Source organism: Diplotaxodon limnothrissa, linkage group LG7, assembly GCF_057381915.1.
Source record: "Diplotaxodon limnothrissa isolate DT_005_m linkage group LG7, D_limnothrissa_male_GT1.1, whole genome shotgun sequence".
NCBI lineage: Eukaryota > Metazoa > Chordata > Actinopteri > Cichliformes > Cichlidae > Diplotaxodon > Diplotaxodon limnothrissa.
In genome coordinates, this window is record NC_140602.1 from 26,735,284 (window position 1) to 26,759,122 (window position 23,839).

Genomic DNA, 23,839 nt, shown 5'->3' on the forward strand with positions numbered 1-23,839 from the left:
TCCCTAGCTTCCAAAACTGGTATTATAAACAGCTAGCTATAATTCATCAACTATTTCTATAAACCACTTGAATTAATGCTGAAAGTCTGCACTTAAATCACACCTTGATTGTTTAATTTAGAGTCCACTGCGGTACTGCAGAAAGCAAAATTACAAAAAAATTGTGTCAAAAACATTATTGGATTCTGGATGAAAAATTGTTCAAAAGCCTATGGCCCTGACTGTATCTATATGGTAAAACTGATCAGTGGAAAATGCAGAAAGCCCTTAGGATACTTACTTAATAGCATGCAGATGCTTGGTTGTGTATTGAGGAATGAGGCGGTAGATGACATCCAGTCCATGGTTTTCTCCTATGAGGTTTGCTGTAGAAACTGTCAAGACAACACAACTGACTTTAACTCTGTTACTAAGATTATCAACATATAAGTTTAAACACAGCAACAGGTAAAGCTTCTGAAATACTCTCCCCTTAAAAATTAAGGTGGAGGCTTTACTTGTTAATGAAGAATTCAATAATAAAGTACTCTGGATGACAATGTATAAGGTAGGGTTTAGGATAAGGGTAAAGTTTGGATTAGAATTTAGAGAAATAGCAGCTATGATTATTTTTAGGGTAAGCCTCCAGGATATGAATTTAACTCCAAGCTGGTGACAAAAACAACTATATTGTTTACCTGATGAACAGAAGACTTGGATCACCCAGAGGCAGGCAGCAGTTCTCCTGGCATGCTGGCCATTGTGTTTCAGCAGATTCAGAGTCAGCAGCACTGCACCTGCCTCTTCTGCTTTCATACCAATACGACGGTCTACATATATATATATACATTGCAATGAATACGCATGGTGACAGTAAGTATTGTGAAAGTAAGTGATGAAAATTTTAAGAATGCAAGAAGTCAAAAACATCCAAAAATAACAGCAACCCCAATGAAAAAGTACTTAAAATAGTAGCATTCAAATATTAAAGTTATATGATTTTTTTCCATCTTTGGAAAATTACCATGAGTGTAATTGTGATTATTACTAGCAGTGATGTAGTAGCATTAATAGCTCTACATAGTTACACCAAGCAGTGATCGCTTGACATGGTGTAACATTAGCAGATGGCGAAACATATCTGCATTTCTAAATGACATATTAAGGACTAGTAATGACATGTAAATGATGAATTAAGCACTTGCTAATAATAACTAAGTGCTACCTAAATGTATTAGCAGTTTGCTTTGTATTTCCATTATAGACCTTTTGCTTTTTTTTAATATTGCAACATAGAATTAGAATAGAATAGAATTCAACTTTATTGTCATTGCACATGTCACAGTACAAGGCAACGAAATGCAGTTTGCATCCATCCAGAAGTGCTTTAGCCATGATATAAATATATTACAAAATACATATTAGCAATAATATAGGTATATAGATATATTACAGAAATGGGTCTGTTATAGGTATGAAGGTACAAAAATGGGTCTATTATGGGTATATTACAATGTACACGGTATGAAGGTATGTTATGAATATGCCTTCATACCATGTACATTGTAACATACAATGACCCTCAGTATGATTTAAATTGTTGGTCAGACAAATAAGCACAGATATATCTCTGTGAGAAGCTTTCATTATTCACACACAAACATAGCTGTCAGTGAATCAGGAACCACTGTGCTATTTTTGTAGATCATCTCACCTTTCCTAAACAAACTTTAAGAGTTAGAAAGAGTTATCACAATACATGTTGTTTTGTTCATTCCCACCTTTGTGTCCAACTTTAGCTAGCAGGTGCAGGAGTGGTATGAGTATAGTGTAGTTGGGACTGAAAGTGTGGCCATATTTAACCAGTGCAGTCAGCAGAGCCTCACTACCACCTTTCTTGATCATATAGTGGATGCGCCGATCTGTACCTGAACAGAGAGCAGAGGTTAGTGCTTGGCTGAAAGGGACTGAAATATAAATAGTGCCTTTTTTTACTATTTTGAAAAAATATAAAGGATGCTACAAGCCGCATTCAAATGGGCATTCATCAAGTACTTCTATTTATTGCAAAGGACATTACTGCTCCAAATGAAGACTTAAACCATAGTCATCCTCAGAATACGAGGGGTGTGACAGCCACAGATATCTTCCAAGTGCCCTCACCTTCTAATTCTGAAAAATATTACTTATCTGATAATAAAATCTCTTTTTTTTCCTTCTTTTATTTATTTACCTTTTTTGCGATTCCCCTATTTTATTTGTTTTTCTATCTATGTACTCAGCTGTAACCAGTTTCCACATTTGATCCTATTATATGTCTATATATAGACACATCATTGCCTTTGTTACCTGCAGAAGTTCAGCCTCTGGCTGCTGGGCTGGGGTCTGAATACACTCAGCTTTGACATCACTTGTTGTTGATTAGCTTCTTAGCAATCTGTCTAAGAGCCACAGTTCTGTTAGCAGTATACTGCAGTTGTTTCTGTCTTGGATGTTGTTTGGATTTCACCATTGCACTTATGTCCTTTCATGCAATACAAATAAAATTAATGTCCATATTGCCACTTCTCAAAAGCTATAAACCACTCTATATTTTTTGTCTTCCCAGCATACATGTGTATGCTGTTTTCTTCCTATCCTTCCTGGTGCATATATCTGAAAAAACAAGTAACGCAAGTAACAAAATAATATTAATTTTAATGTATTTACAGAATTTAGTACAGTAACGCATTACATAACTGCATTACTAAAAATAGGATTACTGTCATCCATTCATTTGGCACATGCTACACCCAGCCCTAGATGCCAGCTGAAGTCAAATGAGCTCTGTTTTCTTCTACCTCCCAATTAAAGTGTGTGATCCTAGCTACAGTGGCCGCTGTATGACAAACAACTGTGGCTGATATTTATCTGCATAGACTGTCACTCTGAGTGTGGGTTGCGGCTCCACTATTTACCTCAGCTGTCAATATGTTGGTTGTTTGTGTTTTTTTACTCATCTAAAACTTTGTGAATCTGTGTTTTGGGTCCGTTTTGTCAATCCACACAGTCTGCTTCTGCCACACTGTGACATAAAGGTGCAGACACATATTAAAATTTGCCTCTCCAGCACAAATGCCTACGAGTTCTCCTCTCCTTTCCCCCTTGGTATACTATATTTGTAGCTGGTCTCTAGCCTCGTACATAAATTGCAATTAGTTGGAACAGTGACGTTCATCCCAGCTATTTTATTCAGGATGATGAGGCAGCACGATGACTTCAAACCATTGCCCGCTCCTGTGTATTTTCAACTCTTTACTCCCTGAAAGGCTAGTAGGAATAATGCTTGAAGAACTTTTCTGAATTGAGAGGTTTCTGTCATATTTCAGACCTGCTTCTAGGTTTCTGACTATGCAGCTACCCTTGGAAAAACCTGGAAACTTTATTAATGATCATCAAGTCATGTTTTTATTGATATATATATAATGAGGAGTCAAAACTCATCTTAAAGGTACAGGGGAGGTCGTCAAATGTCATCTTTATGGAGGAAAAAAGTGAACGGATGAATTCTAAGTTCAAAAGATTGCATCTGCTTGTTGGAAGATGTAATTACACATGAATTTAAGTACAGTTATGAGTTCTTAGTAACTTAGTTTTTAGTATATTTAATTAAAAAAAACAGACTGTGCCTTTAAAGGCTTTGTGTGTTTATTGGCATTTTCCATAGCACAACAACTTTTTACGTAAGGATGGAAACCAAATGGTGAGAAGATGATCTTACCAGCTGACAGAAGTTCATCCAAGACACTGAGGATATTTAAGGTGCTCTCCACATCCCCTACATTCTGCAGAGACAACACACACACACACACACACACACACACACACACACACACACACACACACACACACAGAGAGAGAGAGAGGGAGAGAGAGAGAATATAAGACATTTAAACCCACAAAATAAAAGAATAAAAAAGTTAGAATGCATCTAACCTACTTTTTTTTTATTTAACCAGGAAGATCCCATTGAGATTAAAAACCTATTTTTGAATGGAGACCTGCCTAAGATAGGCAGCAGCAAATGTCTCACAGTTACAAAAATTACTCAATTAAACACAGGCAGCAACAACAGACATTCTAAAATAAATGAAAAATTAATTAATTAAATAAATAAATAAATAAAGATAAAATTAAATAAAAATTCTAAAATTCAGTTAAAATGACAAACAATCTTATTGAAACAGTTGCATGTTATGGAATTGGTCACAAGGATTCTTAGTTTAGATTCAAAAGCACTTAATGAAATGAATTCAGTCATTTTCCAGTCGTTCTGCAGCTCGTTATAAGCAAAGGGTGCTAAATGGACAAAAGCTCTTTTGCCAAGTTCAGTTCGGGCAAATGGAACAGAAAGCAACAAGTAACCTTGCGGACGAAGAGAATAACGATCAGCATGTTTCATTGCAAGCAGGGAACACATATAGAAAGGCAGCAATCTGAGTATTGCCTTATATATAAAACTGTATAAATGAGAGTTCCTCCGACTGGCCAAAGCAGCCCCTCCCACCTGAGAGTATAACTGTGGTGTGTCTGAAATTTACAGTTAGTGATGAACCTCAGAGAAGCATGACACACAGTATCTAAATCAGAATGTGGACTCCATATACAATCCAAACAACCCAGCTGCTACTAATGGTTGTGGTTTTTGCACTTTTTTAGTGACTGTCACTACATATTGTTATTCTTGTTTTTGTTGAATGATTTTATCACTCAACAAAGCTGATTTTTCTTGCTTGTGTTTATATGAAAGTGGAATGATTGCAATTTGTTTTGCAAATTCTCATGTTTTGTGAATCTCTTATAATTGTCTTCATGTCATCAGCTGTCAGGACTGAGGCCTGCAATCCCAAAGTTGAGCACAGTCAGCTGATTATGACCAGATGGAACACGGTGAGTGTAGTAGTGTTAGGATGCCTGGGTCATCGACCCAGGGTTTTTGAGTTTATGATATTATTTATACTGTCTAGTTTTTGGTTTCTTTGAGTTCTGTCTTATGGCTTAGGTCTCTGTCTTCTTTAGTTGCTCTGTCTCCCCTATCACCTGCATCCCCTTGTCTAGTTCGCGTCTATGTGTATCTTAAGTTCCTATATCCCCGTGTTCAGTCAGTGTTTGTGTCTGCCCTGTTCCCACGTCTCTGTTCCCTCTGTAGTGCCTGCATGTGAGTCTGTGTCTTTGTTCAGTCTGTGTTATGTGTTTCCTGTTTTACTTTGAAGGTCTCCGTCTTTTCTCAGTGTGTTCAGTTTACGCTTCTTTGGTCTCGTCAGTTCTGATTTGCCCCAGCTGTGTTTCCCTCCTGTTACTCATTCCCTGATTGCTCCCTCTGTGTATTTAAGCCCTGTGTTTCTTAGTGTCTGTGTCGCGATCTACCGTTTTCTTAGTTGTGTGTTCTGTCATTCCTCTGGTTTAAGTTTGTTTTGAGTTTTTTCAGTTATGTTATATTTTTGAGTACCAAATTAAAGCCTTTTTGAGTTCACGTCTGTCTCCGGAGTCTGCACCTTGGGTCCTATTCCTGCCTGCACACAGCCACACCTAACAGAAGATCGCGACCAGAACATGGACCCAGCAGACTCCGTGTGGTATCAGCGACCCGCAGTTTCTGCCTTCCTCAAGGAGATCGTGAGGGAGGAAGCTGAGCATGCCCAGGAGCTCCAGTCACCCTTCTATGGGTCACGTTTGGCTTTGGGAGGGCCCCGCAGCCTCCAAATGGCTACGGCCGAGCCAGTGTCTATGCCTCGGGCGATCAGGTTGAGCACGTGCTCCTTCTCTCCAGTCGCTACACCTCCGCCTTCACCCCTGGATTACCAGTCCGACAAGAGAGTTAAGCGGCGGAGGAAGAGAGATTATGTGACACCGGACGTTAGACTCACTCCGCTGCAGTCCTTCGCTCTGTTTTTGGGTCTGCCGCGTTCTGAGCTTCACAAACTCTCTGCTTCCTCATCGCAGCCCGGTCCTTTGGAGGGTTCGCAGCCCAGTTCGCCACCTCCCACTTCCCGGAGGAGGCGACGCTCACACCGTCACCACTCTTTTTCTGCGGAGCAACTCCCGGTGGTGAGTTGTGATTGCTGTCGTTCCTCGGAGCTGGAGACTAACAATCATATGAACACTGCTAAGACTGAGACTATTAAGACTGTTAGACGTGGTGGTGGTAGGAAGTTAAAAAACGTTTTAGAAGAGTCTGTGTTTGCTGAGCCTGCTCCTTCGCACCATTGTGTTCCTGCTCCCAGGGCAGCTCAGGCCCAGCATTCCCCTGCACCTGTTTCAGTGCTTCAGGTGAGGGAGGCTGAGGTCCAGCTGGTCCCTGCTCGGGTGTCTAGGCTGGCTGAGCCTCTGCCTGTCGCTGCACCCGTACCAGCTCCTCGGGTGGGGACTGCAGCTGCCCAGCCGTTGACTGTGCCTGTCCCGGCTCCCAGGGTGAGGATGACCGGGAACCAGTTAGCTCCTGCACCCGTACCTTCTCCTCGGGTGGGAGTGGCTGGTGTCCAGCAGGTACTTGCACCTGTTTCTGACCTCGCTGGAGGCTCAGGTGAGCCCGTCCAGCAGTTTTCTGTAGGATCCGTAGGCTCAGACAACCTAGTCCAACCGTCTGCTAATCCACCACCTCACCCGCCATTACTGCCATCGTTACAACAGTCAATACAACTTAAACTTCTCTCCATAGCTCAGACATTAGCTCACCTATCGGCTCAGTCACCTGCTCAGCCACCTGTCTCCGCTGGAGGGTCCGAGGGGCCCGTTCAGCCACCTGTCTCCGCTGGAGGGTCCGAGGGGCCCGTTCAGCCTCCTGTCTCCGCTGGAGGGTCCGAGGAACCGCTTCAGCCACCCGTCTCCGCTGGAGGGTCCGAGGAATCGCTTCAGCCGTCTCTTCCTGCTGGAGGGTCCGAGGGGCCCGTTCAGCCACCTGTCTCCGCTGGAGGGTCCGAGGAACCGCTTCAGCCACCTGTCTCCGCTGGAGGGTCCGAGGGGCCCGTTCAGCCTCGTGCCTCGTCAGCTGGGGGTCCGGGAGGACCCAGCCAGCACGTCCTAGTGTCTGCTGATGGTTCTGGCGAGGCCGTTCAGCCACCACCGGCTCCACCGCCTGGTCCGGCCCCCGAGTCTGCAGCTCCGCCTGGTCCGGCCCCCGAGTCTGCAGCTCTCCCTGATCCGACCTCAGCCTCTGTAGCTTGTCCTGCTCGTCCTGCCGATGACTGGACGTCATTGCCGTCATGGACGGCCCCCTGAACTACGTCGCCGTCGGTGCCTCCCGCCCGGCCGGCCTCCCGCCCGGCCGGCCTCCTGATCTGCTCGGTCGCCGTCGGTGCCTCCCGCCTGGCCGGCCTCCTGAACTGTTTTCTAGGCTCTTGGACCATCAGCCTCCGGGCCGCCCCCCTGAACTGCCCGGGTTTGGACTATCGTGCTGTCAGCCTCCGGGCCGGCCCCCTGAACTTTTTTGAGACTATTGCCTGGGCCTCTGCGCTTTTCGTGAGCTCTTTTGTTTGTTTGCTTTTGGACTATGCCTGGGCCTTGGTGCTGTTGTTTTGGACTTTGTTCCTGTGTTTTCTTCTGTTGCTTTCCAGGCTCCGTTGTTTGTTCTTTCTTTTTTTGTTTTGGCTCCTTGTTTTGTTTCGAGCCCTCCATCCTGTTTCCCCCGCCGCCCACCCTGGTTGGGTTGTTTTTGTTTTTTTGATTTTGATGTTTTGGTTTGGGCTGTCTGGAAGCCAGCCCTTAAGGGGGGGGGTACTGTTAGGATGCCTGGGTCATCGACCCAGGGTTTTTGAGTTTATGATATTATTTATACTGTCTAGTTTTTGGTTTCTTTGAGTTCTGTCTTATGGCTTAGGTCTCTGTCTTCTTTAGTTGCTCTGTCTCCCCTATCACCTGCATCCCCTTGTCTAGTTCGCGTCTATGTGTATCTTAAGTTCCTATATCCCCGTGTTCAGTCAGTGTTTGTGTCTGCCCTGTTCCCACGTCTCTGTTCCCTCTGTAGTGCCTGCATGTGAGTCTGTGTCTTTGTTCAGTCTGTGTTATGTGTTTCCTGTTTTACTTTGAAGGTCTCCGTCTTTTCTCAGTGTGTTCAGTTTACGCTTCTTTGGTCTCGTCAGTTCTGATTTGCCCCAGCTGTGTTTCCCTCCTGTTACTCATTTCCTGATTGCTCCCTCTGTGTATTTAAGCCCTGTGTTTCTTAGTGTCTGTGTCGCGATCTACCGTTTTCTTAGCTGTGTGTTCTGTCATTCCTCTGGTTTAAGTTTGTTTTGAGTTTTTTCAGTTATGTTATATTTTTGAGTACCAAATTAAAGCCTTTTTGAGTTCACGTCTGTCTCCGGAGTCTGCACCTTGGGTCCTATTCCTGCCTGCACACAGCCACACCTAACAATCTCCGACAACATCGAGACGGCCTACCTGGAGGAGATTAGGAACCTGGAGACCTGGTGCCAGGAGAATAACCTCCTCCTAAACATCAGCAAGACTAAGGAGCTGATCGTGGACTTCACTACAAAGCAGGCGAGGAATTACAAACCCCTCATCATCAGTGGCACGCCAGTGGAGAGAGTGGACAGTTTCCGATACCTGGGTGTCCACATCACTCAGGACCTGTCATGGTCCTGTCACATCAACACCCTGGTTAAGAAAGCCCGTCAGCGTCTCTTCTTCCTCAGAAGACTTAGACTTCCATCTGCCACTGAAGGCGCTCAAGAACTTCTACTCCTGCACCATCGAGAGCGTCCTGACGTCAAACATCTGCACCTGGTTTGGGAACAGCACCAAGCAGGATAGACGAGATCTGCAAAGGGTGGTGCGCTCGGCAGAACGCATCATTCAATCAGAGCTCCCTGACCTGCTGTCCATCTACACCAAGCGGTGCAAGTCCAAAGCTAGGAAGATTATGATGGACCTCTCCCATCCCAACAATGGACTCTTCTCACTGTTGAGGTCTGGGAAGCGCTTCCGCTCCCTTAAGGCCAAAACAGAGAGAATGAAGAGGAGCTTCTTCCCCCAGGCTATTCGGGGCCTGAACCAGGTGTAGGACTGGACTCTCCCAAACACGTCACTATAAGACTGGACTCTCACACACGTCACCACACGCACCACCACACATTTCCTATAATCCTATAATTCCTATAATTTATAATCCTTATCTTTATAATCTCTTCTGCTATTTGCACGTTCTTTACTGTAAATTCCTAAGTTAATTTGTAAATTTTTGTAGTAAATTGTAAATATTGTAAAACTTTTCTTCTGTCATTTAATGGTCGGGCATTGTACAGCTACAAGCATTTCACCCCCATGTCATACTGTGTATGGTTGTGTGTGTGTGTGACAAATAAAATTTGAATTTGAATTTGAATTTGAACAAGTAGATGTGTTTCATGGAAATTCTGCATCCTGCATTGACACGTCCTGGAACACAGTGTGAGCATAGCTTGCTTCAGGACTTTATATGCAGACAGGGCAGAAAGTGGCACTGACCTTGACATGTTACTGTGAAGAAATGTTTCTATAGCCTGTTGAAATCCTGGCTGTGAAATGTCTTCATATTAATTACACTGGCAATATTTTTAGGCTTTTCCATTTTTTCCTACTTCCTGTTAAATTCAGCTCCTTTCATGTAATGGAGCACAAACAGTTCCAGTGGATGACACCATATTTAAAAAAAAACCTTTTATACACACACCTCTCTTCCCTTTATCCTTATCAGCGTTGCAGGGGAGCTGGAGCCAATCATGACGGACTCGTGGCCTTATATACATAAAATGTGTCCAATATTTCCAAACTAATGGACACTAGGATATTAGTTTATATACATGTTTCTTATGTCACATTTACTCCACATGTACATGCAGATGGATTTTCTCAGAGATTCTAATCCCACATTTTCAAAACGATCCGACTGAGCAGAGGTCTGCTGGTCTTATCAACTACCCAATCTGGCTGATTAAATTCTGCCGTTTCAACAGAAATCTTTTAAGGTGGCCAAACATCTCCCTCGTTAAAATGTGCGTTGTATGAAGAAACCTTCTCCAATGTCCAAATGAGGCCGCTGATGAATATCTGATGCCAGATATAAATAACTTAATGTGTTGCATCCAGACAGGCTGTTTAGATGGCCAGCAATCTGCCTGTTCAAATAGAAACTATAGTCTTGTTTCCGCAACAGGATCTTTCCCTAGGGACTAGGAACCATTGGAACAACCTTAGCTCATGGTCAAATTTAAGGTAAAAATATTTTGAGGTCTTGTGGGAGGCCATCTCATGTTTAATCCTCCACATTACCCTGTAAAATTCATAATCTTGAGTCTGATCTTGCCTTGCTGCTTCTGCTCATCTATTTTCCTGCAAACTCACTGATCTCATCTGGTATTCCAGTGGAACAGACTGGGCTATACAAGAAAGACTCGAGATTTTTCTTGTGTAGTAGTCGGTAAATACGTAAATTTGTGTTTCTTTACACGCCACTCGACTGGAATTTTCTCAAATTGCATTGGTCTTTAGTTCTAGCTATTCAGTGTGAAAAGTAATAAAATGGTACAGGCTTGTGTTGAGCAAAGATTGCTACACAAAGGTAATAACATCTTAAATAGGATAGACAGGTTATGTCAACTTAACCAGTTGAAGCAACTTGCCACTTTTCACTGCAACCACATGTTCCAGTCTGAAGTGGGTGACAGCCTGAAAGCTATTTTTAAAAAAAGGCCCTATGTTTGATGAGGGAGCTTTGTTTTTGCACTGTCTTTACTTTTTTGTAAGGCAAGGCAAGGCAAGTTTATTTGTATAGCACAATTCAACAACAAGGTGATTCAAAGTGCTTTACAGAGACATTAGAAACAAGAACAAATAAAAAGCATGATTTAAAATTGATTAAAACAAGCAAATAAACTAACTAACTAATTAACAAACAAACAAACAAACAAACAAAACAGTATATAAAATCAAAACAGATAAAATCAGAACAGTAGATAAAATCAGTAGTTAAATGTAAGTTTTGAAATTTAAGCTTAAAGTGTGGATTTGGTGCTTTATTCAAATGCAGCTGAGAACAGGTGAGTCTTCAACCTGGATTTAAATAAACTGAGTGTTTCAGCTGATCTGAGGCTTTCTGGGAGTTTGTTCCAGATATAAGGAGCATAAAAGCTGAATGCAGCTTCTCTGTGTCTGGTTCTGACTCTGGGAACTGATAAAAGACCGGATCCAGATGACCTGAGGGATCTGGAAGGTTCATACTGGGTCAGGAGGTCATTGATGTATTTTGGTCCTAAACCATTCAGAGCTTTATAGGCCAGCATCAGAACTTTAAAGTCTATCCTCTGACGGACAGGCAGCCAGTGTAAGGACCTCAGAGCTGGACTGATGTGGACTTGTAACTTAAACCCTGCATATAAAAATGGTGCTTGTGCTGCACTCAACCTTTCTTTCTGGCTGCTGTTACAACCAAATTTCCCCTTCTGGGACAATTAAAGGATTATTCTGTTCTATTCTAACCATGATGAGGCTTCTGACAGTGGCTTCTTGGCTCAGGTCTTATAGTCCAGACATATATGAAAACGTGTGACTTTTCAGTTAACACTGAGATACATAATTTTAAATGAGCTTTAATTTTTTTTTTCACCCTCTCAGTGAAAAAAGAGCACTCACAGCAAAGTTGACCCATTACACTGATGTAGAGAACTGAATGAGCCAGTATCTCAGACTGTCTACCCATGAAATATTTCTACCCTTCTGAAGTTTCACATGTTTAGAAGGGAGGAAATTCTGTGACAGTAATTAAATATGTCTGTTCCTCAGACTGTGATTCTCATCTGACAGTTTTTAGAAACTGCCCTAACACAAAATTGAATAATCATGTCTACAGGTTTGATTCCGCAAGAGCTGCTTTAACAGGCAGTAACAAAAAATATAAATATTCCCAATAATCTGGGAACCTTTATGAGCTCATTTGCAAACAACTTGAAGTCCACAGTGCTATTATTATTATTCACAACTGGAAAACATTTAAGACAGCTGACAATTTTCCCAAAGGTGGACATCCCAGCAAATTTTCACCCAAAGGTCAGCGCATGCAATACTAAGAGAACCTGCAAAAAACTTTACAGGCCTCAATTAGCAATGATAAATGTTAACCCTGAGCAAGGAGGTTAGGAAGGGTTGCAGAAGGTAACATAGGTTTGCAAAGCTGAAACCTGAACAAACCACAAGACTTCTGAAACAATGGGCCTCATTTGCTGATAAATGCACGAGAAATTTCTTACAAAAAAAGAGTTTGCAATTAAAGTCATGTTAGATTTATGCCACAGTTTTTTTCTTACTGCTGTGCGTATATTAATAAATCACAGTCATTTTAAATCCTACATACTGCCTATAATCTGCATAAAGCCACCCCTCCCCATTTGTCTATACAAAGAAACAGGTTCATCTGGAGGTGACGATGTAAGAGAGAAGTGTGCGTCTCTAAGGCAAAACAGAAGGAGAAAGTCTGAGTAGAAAAGCTACTCAGCCAGAAAATGGACAACATTCTTAGTGTTTCTATGAGAGTGATGACCGTTTAAAATTAAGTAAATAACAAAGAAAGGCTTCACCTGATAAAAAAAAAAAGGAAAGCTCGATGTCATTTCCCCTAAAAGAAAGAGAACAAGTAAGTGTCCTGTTAGCCTGAGATGAGAAACTTACTGCAATTTTTTAAAAGAAAGAAAGAAAGAAAGAAAGAAAGATAAGACCATTTAAGTTAAGACAAGTGAGATTAATTAAATATATTTAAATTAAAAGGATAAAGCCTACGTCTTTACTTTTATCACTTTGTTTTCCTTACATGCCTTGTATTTTTTTGTGTAATTCTGTACATTTTGTGGCCTATGATGTTTTAGAAAACTGCTCACTTCGGTCAGCCCGGTTGTTGTTTTTAAAAGTGCTTTGTAAATTAAGTGCTATGGTACTGTTAATATTATTAGTAGTAGTAGTGGTAGTAATAGTAGTATTCATTTTAAAGATTTGTCTTTACTTTCCCAGCACAGTTAGGTCTTCATTTGGTTGTAAGTGTGAAATGGACTTCTAAATCTATTTGTAAAGTAAAATCAAATTGAGGTATGAAGGCCAATGCCTTTGGACAAACCAAACTGGAGATGCTTGGTGTTCATGGACAACACCACGTTTGGAGAAAACCAAATACGATATATCAGCACAAACACCTCATACCAGCTGTCAGCACGGTGGTGGAGGGGGGATGATTTAAGCTGGATTTACAGCCACAGGACCCAAGAACGGCGCAGTCACCGAGTCTAACATGAACTCCTCTGTGTACCAAAATATTCTAGAGTCAAAGGAGAGGCCATCGGTCAGACAGCTAAACTTTGTCTGAAACTGGCTGAAATGCTGTGTTGAGACCTTCAGAGAGCTGCGTATAAATGACTGCTTGCAAGCCTGAATGAGCGAAGCAACACTGTAAAGAAGAATGGAACAAAATTCCTCCTCAGTGATCACAGAGACTGATAAAGTCCTACAGAAAATGATAGCTTCTGGATAATGCTGCTGAAGGTTGTTCTACAAGCTTTTGAATCATGTAGTGCGCTTCATTTTTCACATTGTCTGTCTTTGTGTCCTTTAGCAGTAACAAAAAATCGATAAGAGCTGCATGAATATGTTCAATGTAAAGCCAATATATTCCTTTCCTCGTTTGTTTTGTGCTAATAGGGGAGTGCTGAAAGAAACTTTCTCTGTAGAGGAGATATCCTATATGACCACCTTTCGTGGCTTTTGAGGTTCCTTCAGAGGAACACTTAATAAAGATCAGTCACTAAAAACTGTACTTTGAATTGTATTATTAAGTCCGATTCAGCAACTCAGGGTTCATCTGCAGTTAGAATGGTTTCTGGCAGTCCATCCACACTCAGGAAATCTGTTCATTCTCAGATGCTGGGATTAGGTTTAGACTGACTGAACTGTAAATTCAGGACTGTGGGTATGAAACACTATTTGAAAGAACTGCCCAGACTCAGTAGTCAGAATGTGTTGTCATTAAAAATGTGAGGTTAGTCCGCCACTTTTTAAAGAATGATGTTCAGCCAGTAATGCCACCTGCTGTTTCAATCTCTCCACCCCTATACCCCCCAGTATCCAACTGTAGCACCCCAGGGATGTTTTGTATCATACCATCACGGTCCCTTTCACCAATACCTTAACAAGCAGGCAGGCAGACAGACAGACAGACAGACAGACAGACAGATAGATAGATAGATAGATAGATAGATAGATAGATAGATAGATAGATAGATAGATAGATAGATAGATAGATAGATAGATAGATAGATAGATAGGTTTTCATCACTGCTCCATATGAGTGTGTTGCAGTTACATGTCTTTTATTTAAAGATCCTAGTTTAATGCTGATGCAGGACCCAAGTTTATGTCCAATATTATTGACATTTTTTTTTACGTCATTCAACTTTTTAAGGATCCAGTGTCAACCACAAACCAAATAATGTGAACATGATACAGCATATGAATGTGGATCGAGCTTGATGTATATTTGATACATGTTTGATGCAGCAATTACCCAATGCGAGCCTGCAAAATATACCACACGCAAAGTACAAAAATCATATCTTGTTAATATTCCAAACACGCAAACCTCAGATATTCCTCTCAGTAAATCAGCTGAGGCAAAGCAAAACATATTTTAGTTTTTCTTTTATTTTTCTCCTTTTTTTTATATCCCTAACAGACTATTAGGGGCTCAGCATACATTAAAGCTAATATGGAAGTTAAGTAATTGTTTTGATTTGTTATTTCAGTGTTTTATACCAACACGTCACATACAGGAGCACATACCTGCAGAGTGGAAAGGAGGACCTCTAAGCCGCTGGAGGAGCTTAAGGTGGCCGTCATACTTGGTCGACCTCGTCCTGTTCCAGTCAACAGATGGACGAATCAAAAGAGTGAAGGAAAGGTGAACAAACTTTTAAACAGACAAACGACAAAATGAAACGGGATCATCAATGAGGACTTGGACAGTCTGAGAGCCGAAGTGTCTCCTCAGCAACATGCAAGCAGTACTTCAAACAAACACACACAGACACACTTATAGCATCAGTGTGCTTTTCTCTCTGCACAGGCTGTAACGATACTGTGTCTAAACACAGCGGAGTGACACTCACAGGGCCAGGGAGGGGGCACGCGTGCTGGTGTGTGTGTCATTGCTGGACATGTGTATTAGTAAAGTTAATGTCATCCTGAGAGTGTGTGTCATTTCTGCTCAGTCTGTTTTACACGATCATAAAACACATGCAAAAAACATAACAATAAACACATTCCTCCTACCATAAAATACAAGAAAAGTATTTTTATAGAAAAGTGATTATATGTGTGTGTTATTGTGTTTAAGTGCGCACACGTGACTTTGCATGTGTAATCCTACCCCTCTAGGATAAAGAGCTCCAGAAAACATTTGTGCTGTGGTGCTGAGAAGACTGCCACTATAAAAAGGCTTTGACAAGACCAGCAGGGCAGCTGCAGGGCACAGACTATATTCAGTACCACCGTACTCTAACCCAGAAAAAACACTACAGTGTATTCAATGCTGCTTATCTGACTCAGTCTTACTAACTCCCAGGATGAAAGTACTCATCTGTTGATCCATATAATAATTTATTCACCTTTAAATTTATTCTACTTACAAAAAAGTGATGCTAAACACACAATTAAATCAGAAAGGCAGCCAGTAAGGGAGACTGACAGACACAGAGCACTTTTCGGTTTTTGGGTTCACAATTTGGTTTTTGACAGCTCTTCTGAAAAATAAAATTCTAAGACAATGTGGAAAGTAATTTACTGCTTTTAAAGGATGGCGGGTTGTAACCATTGTTTCTAGGCAACCACATCAGTTTCCAGGAGGAGCAGGCTGCAGTACCATTGGTGCAGCACTACATTTGAAGATACCAAGAACTGTGGAGAAAGAGCCGCTGACCAGAATAAACGTCTGACTGACTAATTAGGTAGCACAGCCCATAACTGCTTCACAGGTCAGAGTTGTTGTGTCCCACCCAAAAAATCCACACCTGTGCTTTCATTGGTTTCATTCTGTTGTCCTCGTCTACCCTGAAGGAATCTATATATTATGTATTACTCTGTTTCAGTCACTACTTTCTTATCTTGTTAGTGTGTGTCTGTGTGTGTGCAAACATATGTGCATTATGACTTCATGAGAAGAGTCAACATGCTTTAAAGTTCATATGGGCTGGAGAGCTGGCTTTGAGCTGGCTGGTTGAAAGTTGGGATTAAGGATGAACATTCTCAACCACTGTGCCCTTCAGCTTGTGTCATTCTGTCTCTCTGTTACTGTCTCTCACTCGTTTGCTCTCTCTCTCTCTCTCTCTCTCTCTATTTCACAAACACACGCACAAGCGCACACACATAGGTAATAAAAGAAAATCACATCAACAACTGAAAAATGCCATAACATTCCCATCAGGAACTCCTAATCCACAGGTGAAATCAAAGACATACTGCTCTCCCAGAGAGGATTCCCCGGGCTTGACACAGCTATATGTTGCACACCCACGCACATTTCCATTTCCACAATAATGAGGGGAGAACCCTGAGTGTTGCTCCAGCTGTCTAGTTTCACTGATGCCTTCAGACAGCAGGCTGGTACACTGATATGCACGTCTTGGCTTTCCATGTATAACTCATTTGAGCAGAGCAGCACACATAGACGCTGCTCACAACTCACTACTGCTGTTGTAAAACCAGTGGTGTTTTTTTTTTTCCATTTTCTCCCAGTAAGCCTGTTTCATGGTATTTAGAAACATTACATTTAATTTTTTATTTACTAATTTAGTTTTCAATTAAAATTATAGAAAAACATGTGTTTACTGCTGCAAGACTGCAATGGCTAGGTAAAACTTGTTCAGCAAAATGCAACAAAACACTCATGAGTATGTAGTCTATTTCATTTTCTCATTATAATCAGTGTATAAATTACTGATAACACACAGGTCAGAAACAAGAAACACTATTTGCCCACTTAATAAAATGTCATAGTAAAATTACATATTTCCAATTGAATAAAATCACTATTAAATGACAGGTGCCAAACTGATTCATTTATATAATTATTAGGGGTGGGAATTTAATACATTAATTGTGATTAATTAATTTGAAAAAAAAAAAAAGCATAAAAAGATCAACGCATTTAATCACACTTTGCATTCCAAGCAATGGGGAACTTTTGTCAATGCATGATTTCCTGGTATACCGATTACACTGATGCACATGGCTTCAAAAATGGAAGAATCAGAAGAAAGCGCTAGGACTGATCAGTATGGCAAGCCATTAGAGCCAAAAATCGCCACTTTTCTAACCCGTTTGGTTAAGAAATGGCGTAAAAAACGCTGTTTAATTATTCAAAACGCTGAAAAACCCCGCAGTTTGTCCCGACAGAACACCATTTTTTTACGCCACAGACTGGCGCCTTGAACACCCCATCTGAGTGGCAGAAAAAACTCTGTTTTCGGAATAATTAAACGGCATTTTAATGGCTTGCCATAGATCAGAGGCGAATTTCATTGCAAAAGACTGCTCGACGGAAGCCTTGATAAAAGCGTGATTTTGTGCAAACTGTGCAAAATGGAGTTTGCATACCACCGAAGCACTTCAACCTTACAGTACCATCTAAACGCAAAACATGTTGCAGCAACACAGAAACTGTGGGTGCCGGTGTCGGCAGCCCAAACTTGATGAAATGACTGGCTTCAGGACCAAAATTAGTAAGGCTTTATTGATTTTATTAAACATCTGCATGAAGTCAGGGAAGGGATTCACGCTCTGGAGCTAGCTGAATGCATCCACTCCCAGGTTCCCATGCCCCAGCAGCAGCTGCCAGAGGTTTCCAAACCTGCTGGCCGTGCCTCGTCTTTGCCAGAGGTTTCCACTAGGGGTGCAACGATACTCGTATCGATATTGAACCGTTCGATACAGTGCTTTTGGTTCGGTACGCATATGTATCGAACAATACAAAATTTTTAATTCATTTTATCAACTTTCCCTCTTACGTTGCTGTCTGTGTTGAACGCTCAGTGGATCTGCCCTCGACAGTGCAGCCTAGGCGGAGTAGTCGAATGCAGATTCACTGAGCGCAGGGCAAGCTAGCGAGACAGAAGGTAAGCTCTCGTTGCAGAATCAGAATCAGAAAGGGTTTTATTGCCAAATGTTGAGCGGGTTTACAACATTAGGAAATTGCTGCGGTGCTTCAGTGCAAACATACTGTTATAAATTAAGCTTAAATAGACATGAAAATAAAAATGGGAATAAGAATTAAAAGTGCTAAGTAGATAGATAGATATATACATGAGTGCAGGTGGTGATCAGTGCCAAAACATGGAATGATGCAGTGAACACAGCGTAGGGTCATGTGTTAGTGGTGGGAACAGTCATACGGTTATTGCAACATGGCAAATTGACCCCCCCCCCCCCCCAGTTCAGATGTGGCGTTTGGAACTATTTTGGTTTTCATGTGACGTATGACCCTGAAGGTAAGCGCGTCATGGACTACAGTAAAACAGTATGTCGGATGTGCCACGCAATGCTCATTTACATTGGTGGGAACTAGTGTGTTAGCGCAGTTAGCTCGTTAACGTGTTGGCCGTCCAGCCCCACGCACGGGGTGATCCGCGGTAGGTCGTTAACAGAGATTTGCCGTGTTATGGCGTTAACGTCATTTCAACGAGATTAACGCTGACAGCACTAGTGGGAACAAAATGAATATGACTGCACATTTACTCCGACATCATCCTAGTGCAAAGACAAGTGGAAGCAGACAAAAACAACAAGCACGCATGGTACAAACTTTACCCGAGTCATTTAGACAGCCGTTAGCACATGATTCTCCTTATGGGACCTGATATGTTTAATATGCTGCTGAGAATATAGCCCAGAAGAAGCGTATAGTATAGCTTTTATTTTGGAAAGAGCCATTTCTCTGTAATAAACTCTCTTTTCCAAAGATGAGTGATTTCTCAATCAGATAGATTTATTTTTTTATTACTTTGTTGTTTCAGCAACATTAAATTTAAAAACTGTACTTTTGAGTTAAAATATATATTTATAATTTTAATAAATGACAAATTAAAAAATATCGAACCGTGACACCAAAGTATCGAACCGAACCGTGAATTTTGTGTATCGTTGCACCCCTAGTTTCCTCGTCTGCTGGTTTTACTTCGTCTCTGCCAGAGGTCTCCGCTCCGCCATGTGTTTTCTCTTTTTTGGATTCATGGATGTTTGGTTTCTGCTCATTGGACATTTGGTTCCCAACTTCACATGAATAAAGGTTAGTTTGTTCATTAAGTTTGGCTTCAGTTCTGCATTTTGGGTCCAAACATGCCAGGTTGAGACATCAGTGAACTGATATACTTGTGATGTATCATTTTGTTCCCTCCATTTGTTAAGTTATGCCTATGATCTTCCACATTATCACCATCACTTCAGTAGCAAAATGTACCACAATGACACAAAGACAAAAACAAGCATTGTGGTGAGTTATACTGTAAAGATATCATTACTCCAATCAAAAGACCAAGACCAAGAAGCCCTGAATACCTGTGTGCTCTGCCAGACACAGGCAGGAAAGTCTCCACCAGTTTCCAGGCCCCCACTGAGGCCTACAGCACAGAGGGACAGCGAACAGACCCAAAGGATAATAAAGACACCAGCCAGCACAACCACATTGGTGAGGCACAGGACAACCAGTCCCACCGATATGTCTGCCAACTGGTCCAGTCAAATTGGTGAGGCGAAAGCAAGCAACTGGAGGGAGGTGGGACAGTGGAGGGGATGGAACTGTCATGGTCCTGGGCCATGTGGGCCCAGTATTCTTAGTTTTCATGTATTTTTGTATTGTTCCTTATTTAGGCCATGTTTTCTGAGTTGCCCTGTTGTGTTGTTCCCTAAGTGTTTTCCCTTCATGGCTCTCTCCCCCCTGTGTGCCCTCTATGTATTTATGAGCCCTCGTCTCCCTTTGTGGTTGTTTCATGTTTCCCCAGCCCGTTACGTCTGTGTTTCCCCGTGCTCTCTCTCCTCCTGTCTGAACCTCTGTGCCTGTACATGTCATGTTCAGTTCACCCTGCCCTGTCTCGTTATGATTATCAGTGTCACCTGTGTTCCCCGTGTGTGCCCACTTTCCTCGTTTACCCTCTGTGTATTTCTGTCTGAGTCTCCCTCTGTTCGGCGTCGCGTTCTCCCTCATGTTGTGTGGATCTTCCTGTGTCTACCTGCGAGTGTTAGTTTACTTTTCCCCCAGTTTAGTTTTGTATTTCCTGTGTTCTGCCGTGCCAGCATTAAAGCTGTGTTTCTCGAGTTCATCCCCGTGTCTGTGAGTTTTGCATTTGGGTCCTCCTCCTGCTTGCCACACAGCGATCCATGACAGAAGAACGCGACCACAACATGGACCCAGCGACACAAAGACTGGAGATTGTCCGGACAGTGGAGTCGCTATGCGACAAGTGGCTGCACTGTTCCAGTGAGGAGGGACGGGAGGAGTTCGCCCGCCAGGTAGGGGTGTGCGTGTCTGTGTTCCCCTGGTTATGGGAGACGCTGCACCCCCTCGTCAGCGACCTTCTCGTCTCCGCTCTCCGACTCCGTCCGCAGCAGCAGCGGCCCGGTGGGCGTGCACCTTCACCAGAGCCGTGCCATCGCGCCGTTGCCCCGCCGCCTCATGAGCCAGTGGCGGTCAGAGTCGGAACGGTGAGGCTCACCACGGACACACCATTGGCTCACACTTCATCAGCTTCCGCATCTTCGCCACCGCCTGCCTGCACGGAGATGCCCGAGGCTGTTGACTTCGGTGAGGAGGAGCGGCAGCAGGTGTTGCGGGCTTATCGGGAGGACGAGCTCCGGTGGAAGCCCTGGCTCATCTCGGAGCAGGACCTCTCACCTGCTGCACAGCCTACCAGCCGCTCGCCGTCTCCAATCCGCTTAGACTTTACTTCGCCTGCCTCATTTCTGGCAAGGATGTGGGCGGACGACCGGGAGATCGCCGCTACATCACCCCCTGCATTGGTGCCATCAGCGCCCATCGCGCCAGCTACCAGAAGGGGGCGGCGCCGGCGCCGCCGTGGCACCGCATTAACTCCGGAAATCATGGAGCCCGGTCTCTGTGAGCAGCAGCAAGCAGCTTGCACCCACGTAGAGGAGCAGCTCCGGGGAAAGCCGTGGCCTACCCCCAATTGTCAGCACATCTTTCGGGGAACACGCCTGGCTCTCGGGGGCCCTCGGAGCCACCAGGGTCTGCAGCCTCTCACAACTCAGTTAGCTCCCTCGCAGCCCTTCACAGCTCAGTTAGCTCCCTCGCCGCCACCCTCAGTTCAGTTAGCTCCCTCGCCGCCACCCTCAGTTCAGTTAGCTCCCTCGCAGCCACCCTCAGTTCAGTTAGCTCCCTCGCAGCCACCCTCAGTTCAGTTAGCTCCCTCGCAGCCACCCTCAGTTCAGTTAGCTCCCTCGCAGCCACCCTCAGTTCAGTTAGCTCCCTCGCAGCCACCCTCAGTTCAGTTAGCTCCCTCGCAGCCACCGTCACCCCAGTTAGCTCCCTCGCAGCCACCGTCACCCCAGTTAGCTCCCTCGCAGCCACCGTCACCCCAGTTAGCTCCCTCGCAGCCACCGTCACCCCAGTTAGCTCCCTCGCAGCCACCGTCACCCCCAGTTCAGTCTCCAGTGTCACCCCCAGTTCAGTCTCCAGTGTCACCCCCAGTTCAGTCTCCAGTGTCACCCCCAGTTCAGTCTCCAGTAGCTCCAGTGCCGCCTGTAGCGCAGGCCCCAGTAGCTCCAGTGCCGCCTGTAGCGCAGGCCCCAGTAGCTCCAGTGCCGCCTGTAGCGCAGGCCCCAGTAGCTCCAGTGCCGCCTGTAGCGCAGGCCCCAGTAGCTCCAGTGCCGCCTGTAGCGCAGGCCCCAGTAGCTCCAGTGCCGCCTGTAGCCCAGTCCCCAGTAGCTCCAGTGCCGCCTGTAGCCCAGTCCCCGATAGCAGTACGGTCCGCTGGTCAGCTTAACATTCAGCCAGGGGTCTCAAATCTCTCTGGCTCTGCATCAGCTCCTGCTGGGAGCTCGGATGAGCTCATCCAGGACTCCGCGGCTCCCACGCCGCCATCTACCTCGTCAGCTGGAGGGTCCGAGGGGCCCGTTCAGCCTCCTGTCTCCGCTGGAGGGTCCGAGGGGCCCGTTCAGCCTCCTGTCTCCGCTGGAGGGTCCGAGGGGCCCGTTCAGCCTCCTGTCTCCGCTGGAGGGTCCGAGGGGCCCGTTCAGCAACCTTCCTCGTCAGCTGGGGGTTCGGGAGAACCGCACCAGCCTCATGCCACGTCAGCTGGAGGGCCCAAGGAGCCCGTCCAGCACCATGCCACATCAGCTGGAGGGCCCGAGGAGCCCATCCAGCCACCTTCTGCTACGCCTGGTCCAGCCTGTGCTTCGTCAGCTGCAGCCTCAGAGCCTTCGTCCGCTGCAGCCTCAGAGTCTTCGTCCGCTGCAGCCTCAGAGTCTTCGTCCGCTGCAGCCTCAGAGTCTTCGTCCGCTGCAGCCTCAGCCTGTGCTTCGCCCGGTCCCACCTCGACTGGTCCCGTGCCCACCGGGCCTCGGCCAGTACGCCTGACACTGGAGAGCCGCCGCCGCTGCCTTCCGCGCGGCCGGCCCCCTGAACTGCTCCGTCGTCTCCTTCGCCGCCGCCGCTGCCTTCCGCGCGGCCGGCCCCCTGAACTGCTCCGTCGTCTCCTTCGCCGCCGCCGCTGCCTTCCGCGCGGCCGGCCTCCGGACCAACTCTGCCACCTGTGCCACCCGCCTGGTCGGCCCCCCGACCGTGTGACCCGTGAACTCTTGTGCCTGTGGGCTCTGGGTCGGCCCCCTGAACTTTATTTTGACTATGGTCATGTGCTCCCGTGTTTTCTGTTGTCTATTTTGTTTCCCGTTCTGGTCCCTCCGTCCTGGTCCCCCGCCTCCCGCCCTGGGTGGGTTGTTTTCTGTTTTTGTTTTTGTTTCTCGGGTTTGGGCTGTCGGGAGCCAGCCCTTTAGGGGGGGGGTGGTGTCATGGTCCTGGGCCATGTGGGCCCAGTATTCTTAGTTTTCATGTATTTTTGTATTGTTCCTTATTTAGGCCATGTTTTCTGAGTTGCCCTGTTGTGTTGTTCCCTAAGTGTTTTCCCTTCATGGCTCTCTCCCCCCTGTGTGCCCTCTATGTATTTATGAGCCCTCGTCTCCCTTTGTGGTTGTTTCATGTTTCCCCAGCCCGTTACGTCTGTGTTTCCCCGTGCTCTCTCTCCTCCTGTCTGAACCTCTGTGCCTGTACATGTCATGTTCAGTTCACCCTGCCCTGTCTCGTTATGATTATCAGTGTCACCTGTGTTCCCCGTGTGTGCCCACTTTCCTCGTTTACCCTCTGTGTATTTCTGTCTGAGTCTCCCTCTGTTCGGCGTCGCGTTCTCCCTCATGTTGTGTGGATCTTCCTGTGTCTACCTGCGAGTGTTAGTTTACTTTTCCCCCAGTTTAGTTTTGTATTTCCTGTGTTCTGCCGTGCCAGCATTAAAGCTGTGTTTCTCGAGTTCATCCCCGTGTCTGTGAGTTTTGCATTTGGGTCCTCCTCCTGCTTGCCACACAGCGATCCATGACAGGAACAATGCCTGCCAGACATATAAACGCAAATTGCATCAAGGTCACCTCATGTCTGGCAGAAGCAATCATGATCAGCCCAATCCATCCCCTCCCCAAGCCCCAAAAGGGCCAGATCCCACCATGACACACAGGTGTGAGTCGCACAGCACCTAGGTCACCTGACGCACCCCACAAGCCCCATCCCCAATTAGCATCCCAGGCTAGGGAAAGCATC

The 23,839-nt window shown here is 44.7% G+C and overlaps 2 protein-coding genes across 5 annotated transcripts in view; one reads left to right on the forward strand and one right to left on the reverse strand.

Annotated features, from left to right (window-relative positions):
* agbl1 (AGBL carboxypeptidase 1) overlaps positions 1–23,839 on the reverse strand; it is a 94,363-nt gene that overhangs the window by 60,682 nt on the left and 9,842 nt on the right. For 3 of the 4 annotated variants that reach the window (XM_085359489.1, XM_085359488.1, XM_085359487.1), the window contains exons 2-6: positions 14,812–14,885; positions 3,740–3,803; positions 1,761–1,907; positions 678–809; positions 281–374 (exon numbers count right to left, since the gene is read on the reverse strand). In XM_085359489.1, the coding sequence (XP_085215615.1) occupies positions 281–374; positions 678–809; positions 1,761–1,907; positions 3,740–3,803; positions 14,812–14,885 (511 nt within the window). Of the gene's footprint in view, positions 1–280; positions 375–677; positions 810–1,760; positions 1,908–3,739; positions 3,804–14,811; positions 14,886–23,839 lie in introns of those variants that run through there. The other variant, XM_085359490.1, reaches the window with a different exon arrangement.
* On the forward strand, positions 5,478–13,365 carry LOC146628388 (uncharacterized). The gene is made up of 3 exons (XM_085358900.1): positions 5,478–6,351; positions 6,451–6,932; positions 13,299–13,365. The coding sequence occupies exons 1-3, from the start codon at positions 5,572–5,574 to the stop codon at positions 13,363–13,365; spliced, it is 1,329 nt and encodes a 442-aa protein (XP_085215026.1). The 5' UTR covers positions 5,478–5,571.

Coding starts and splice junctions, on each gene's coding strand:
- LOC146628388 (XM_085358900.1), top strand. CDS start 5,572: ATGGACCCAGCAGACTCCGTGTGGTATCAGCGACCCGCAGTTTCTGCC. Junction 6,352..6,450: donor GGCTGGCTGAGCCTCTGCCT/GTCGCTGCACCC, acceptor ACCGGGAACCAG/TTAGCTCCTGCACCCGTACC. Junction 6,933..13,298: donor CCACCTGTCTCCGCTGGAGG/GTCCGAGGAACC, acceptor AAAATATTCTAG/AGTCAAAGGAGAGGCCATCG.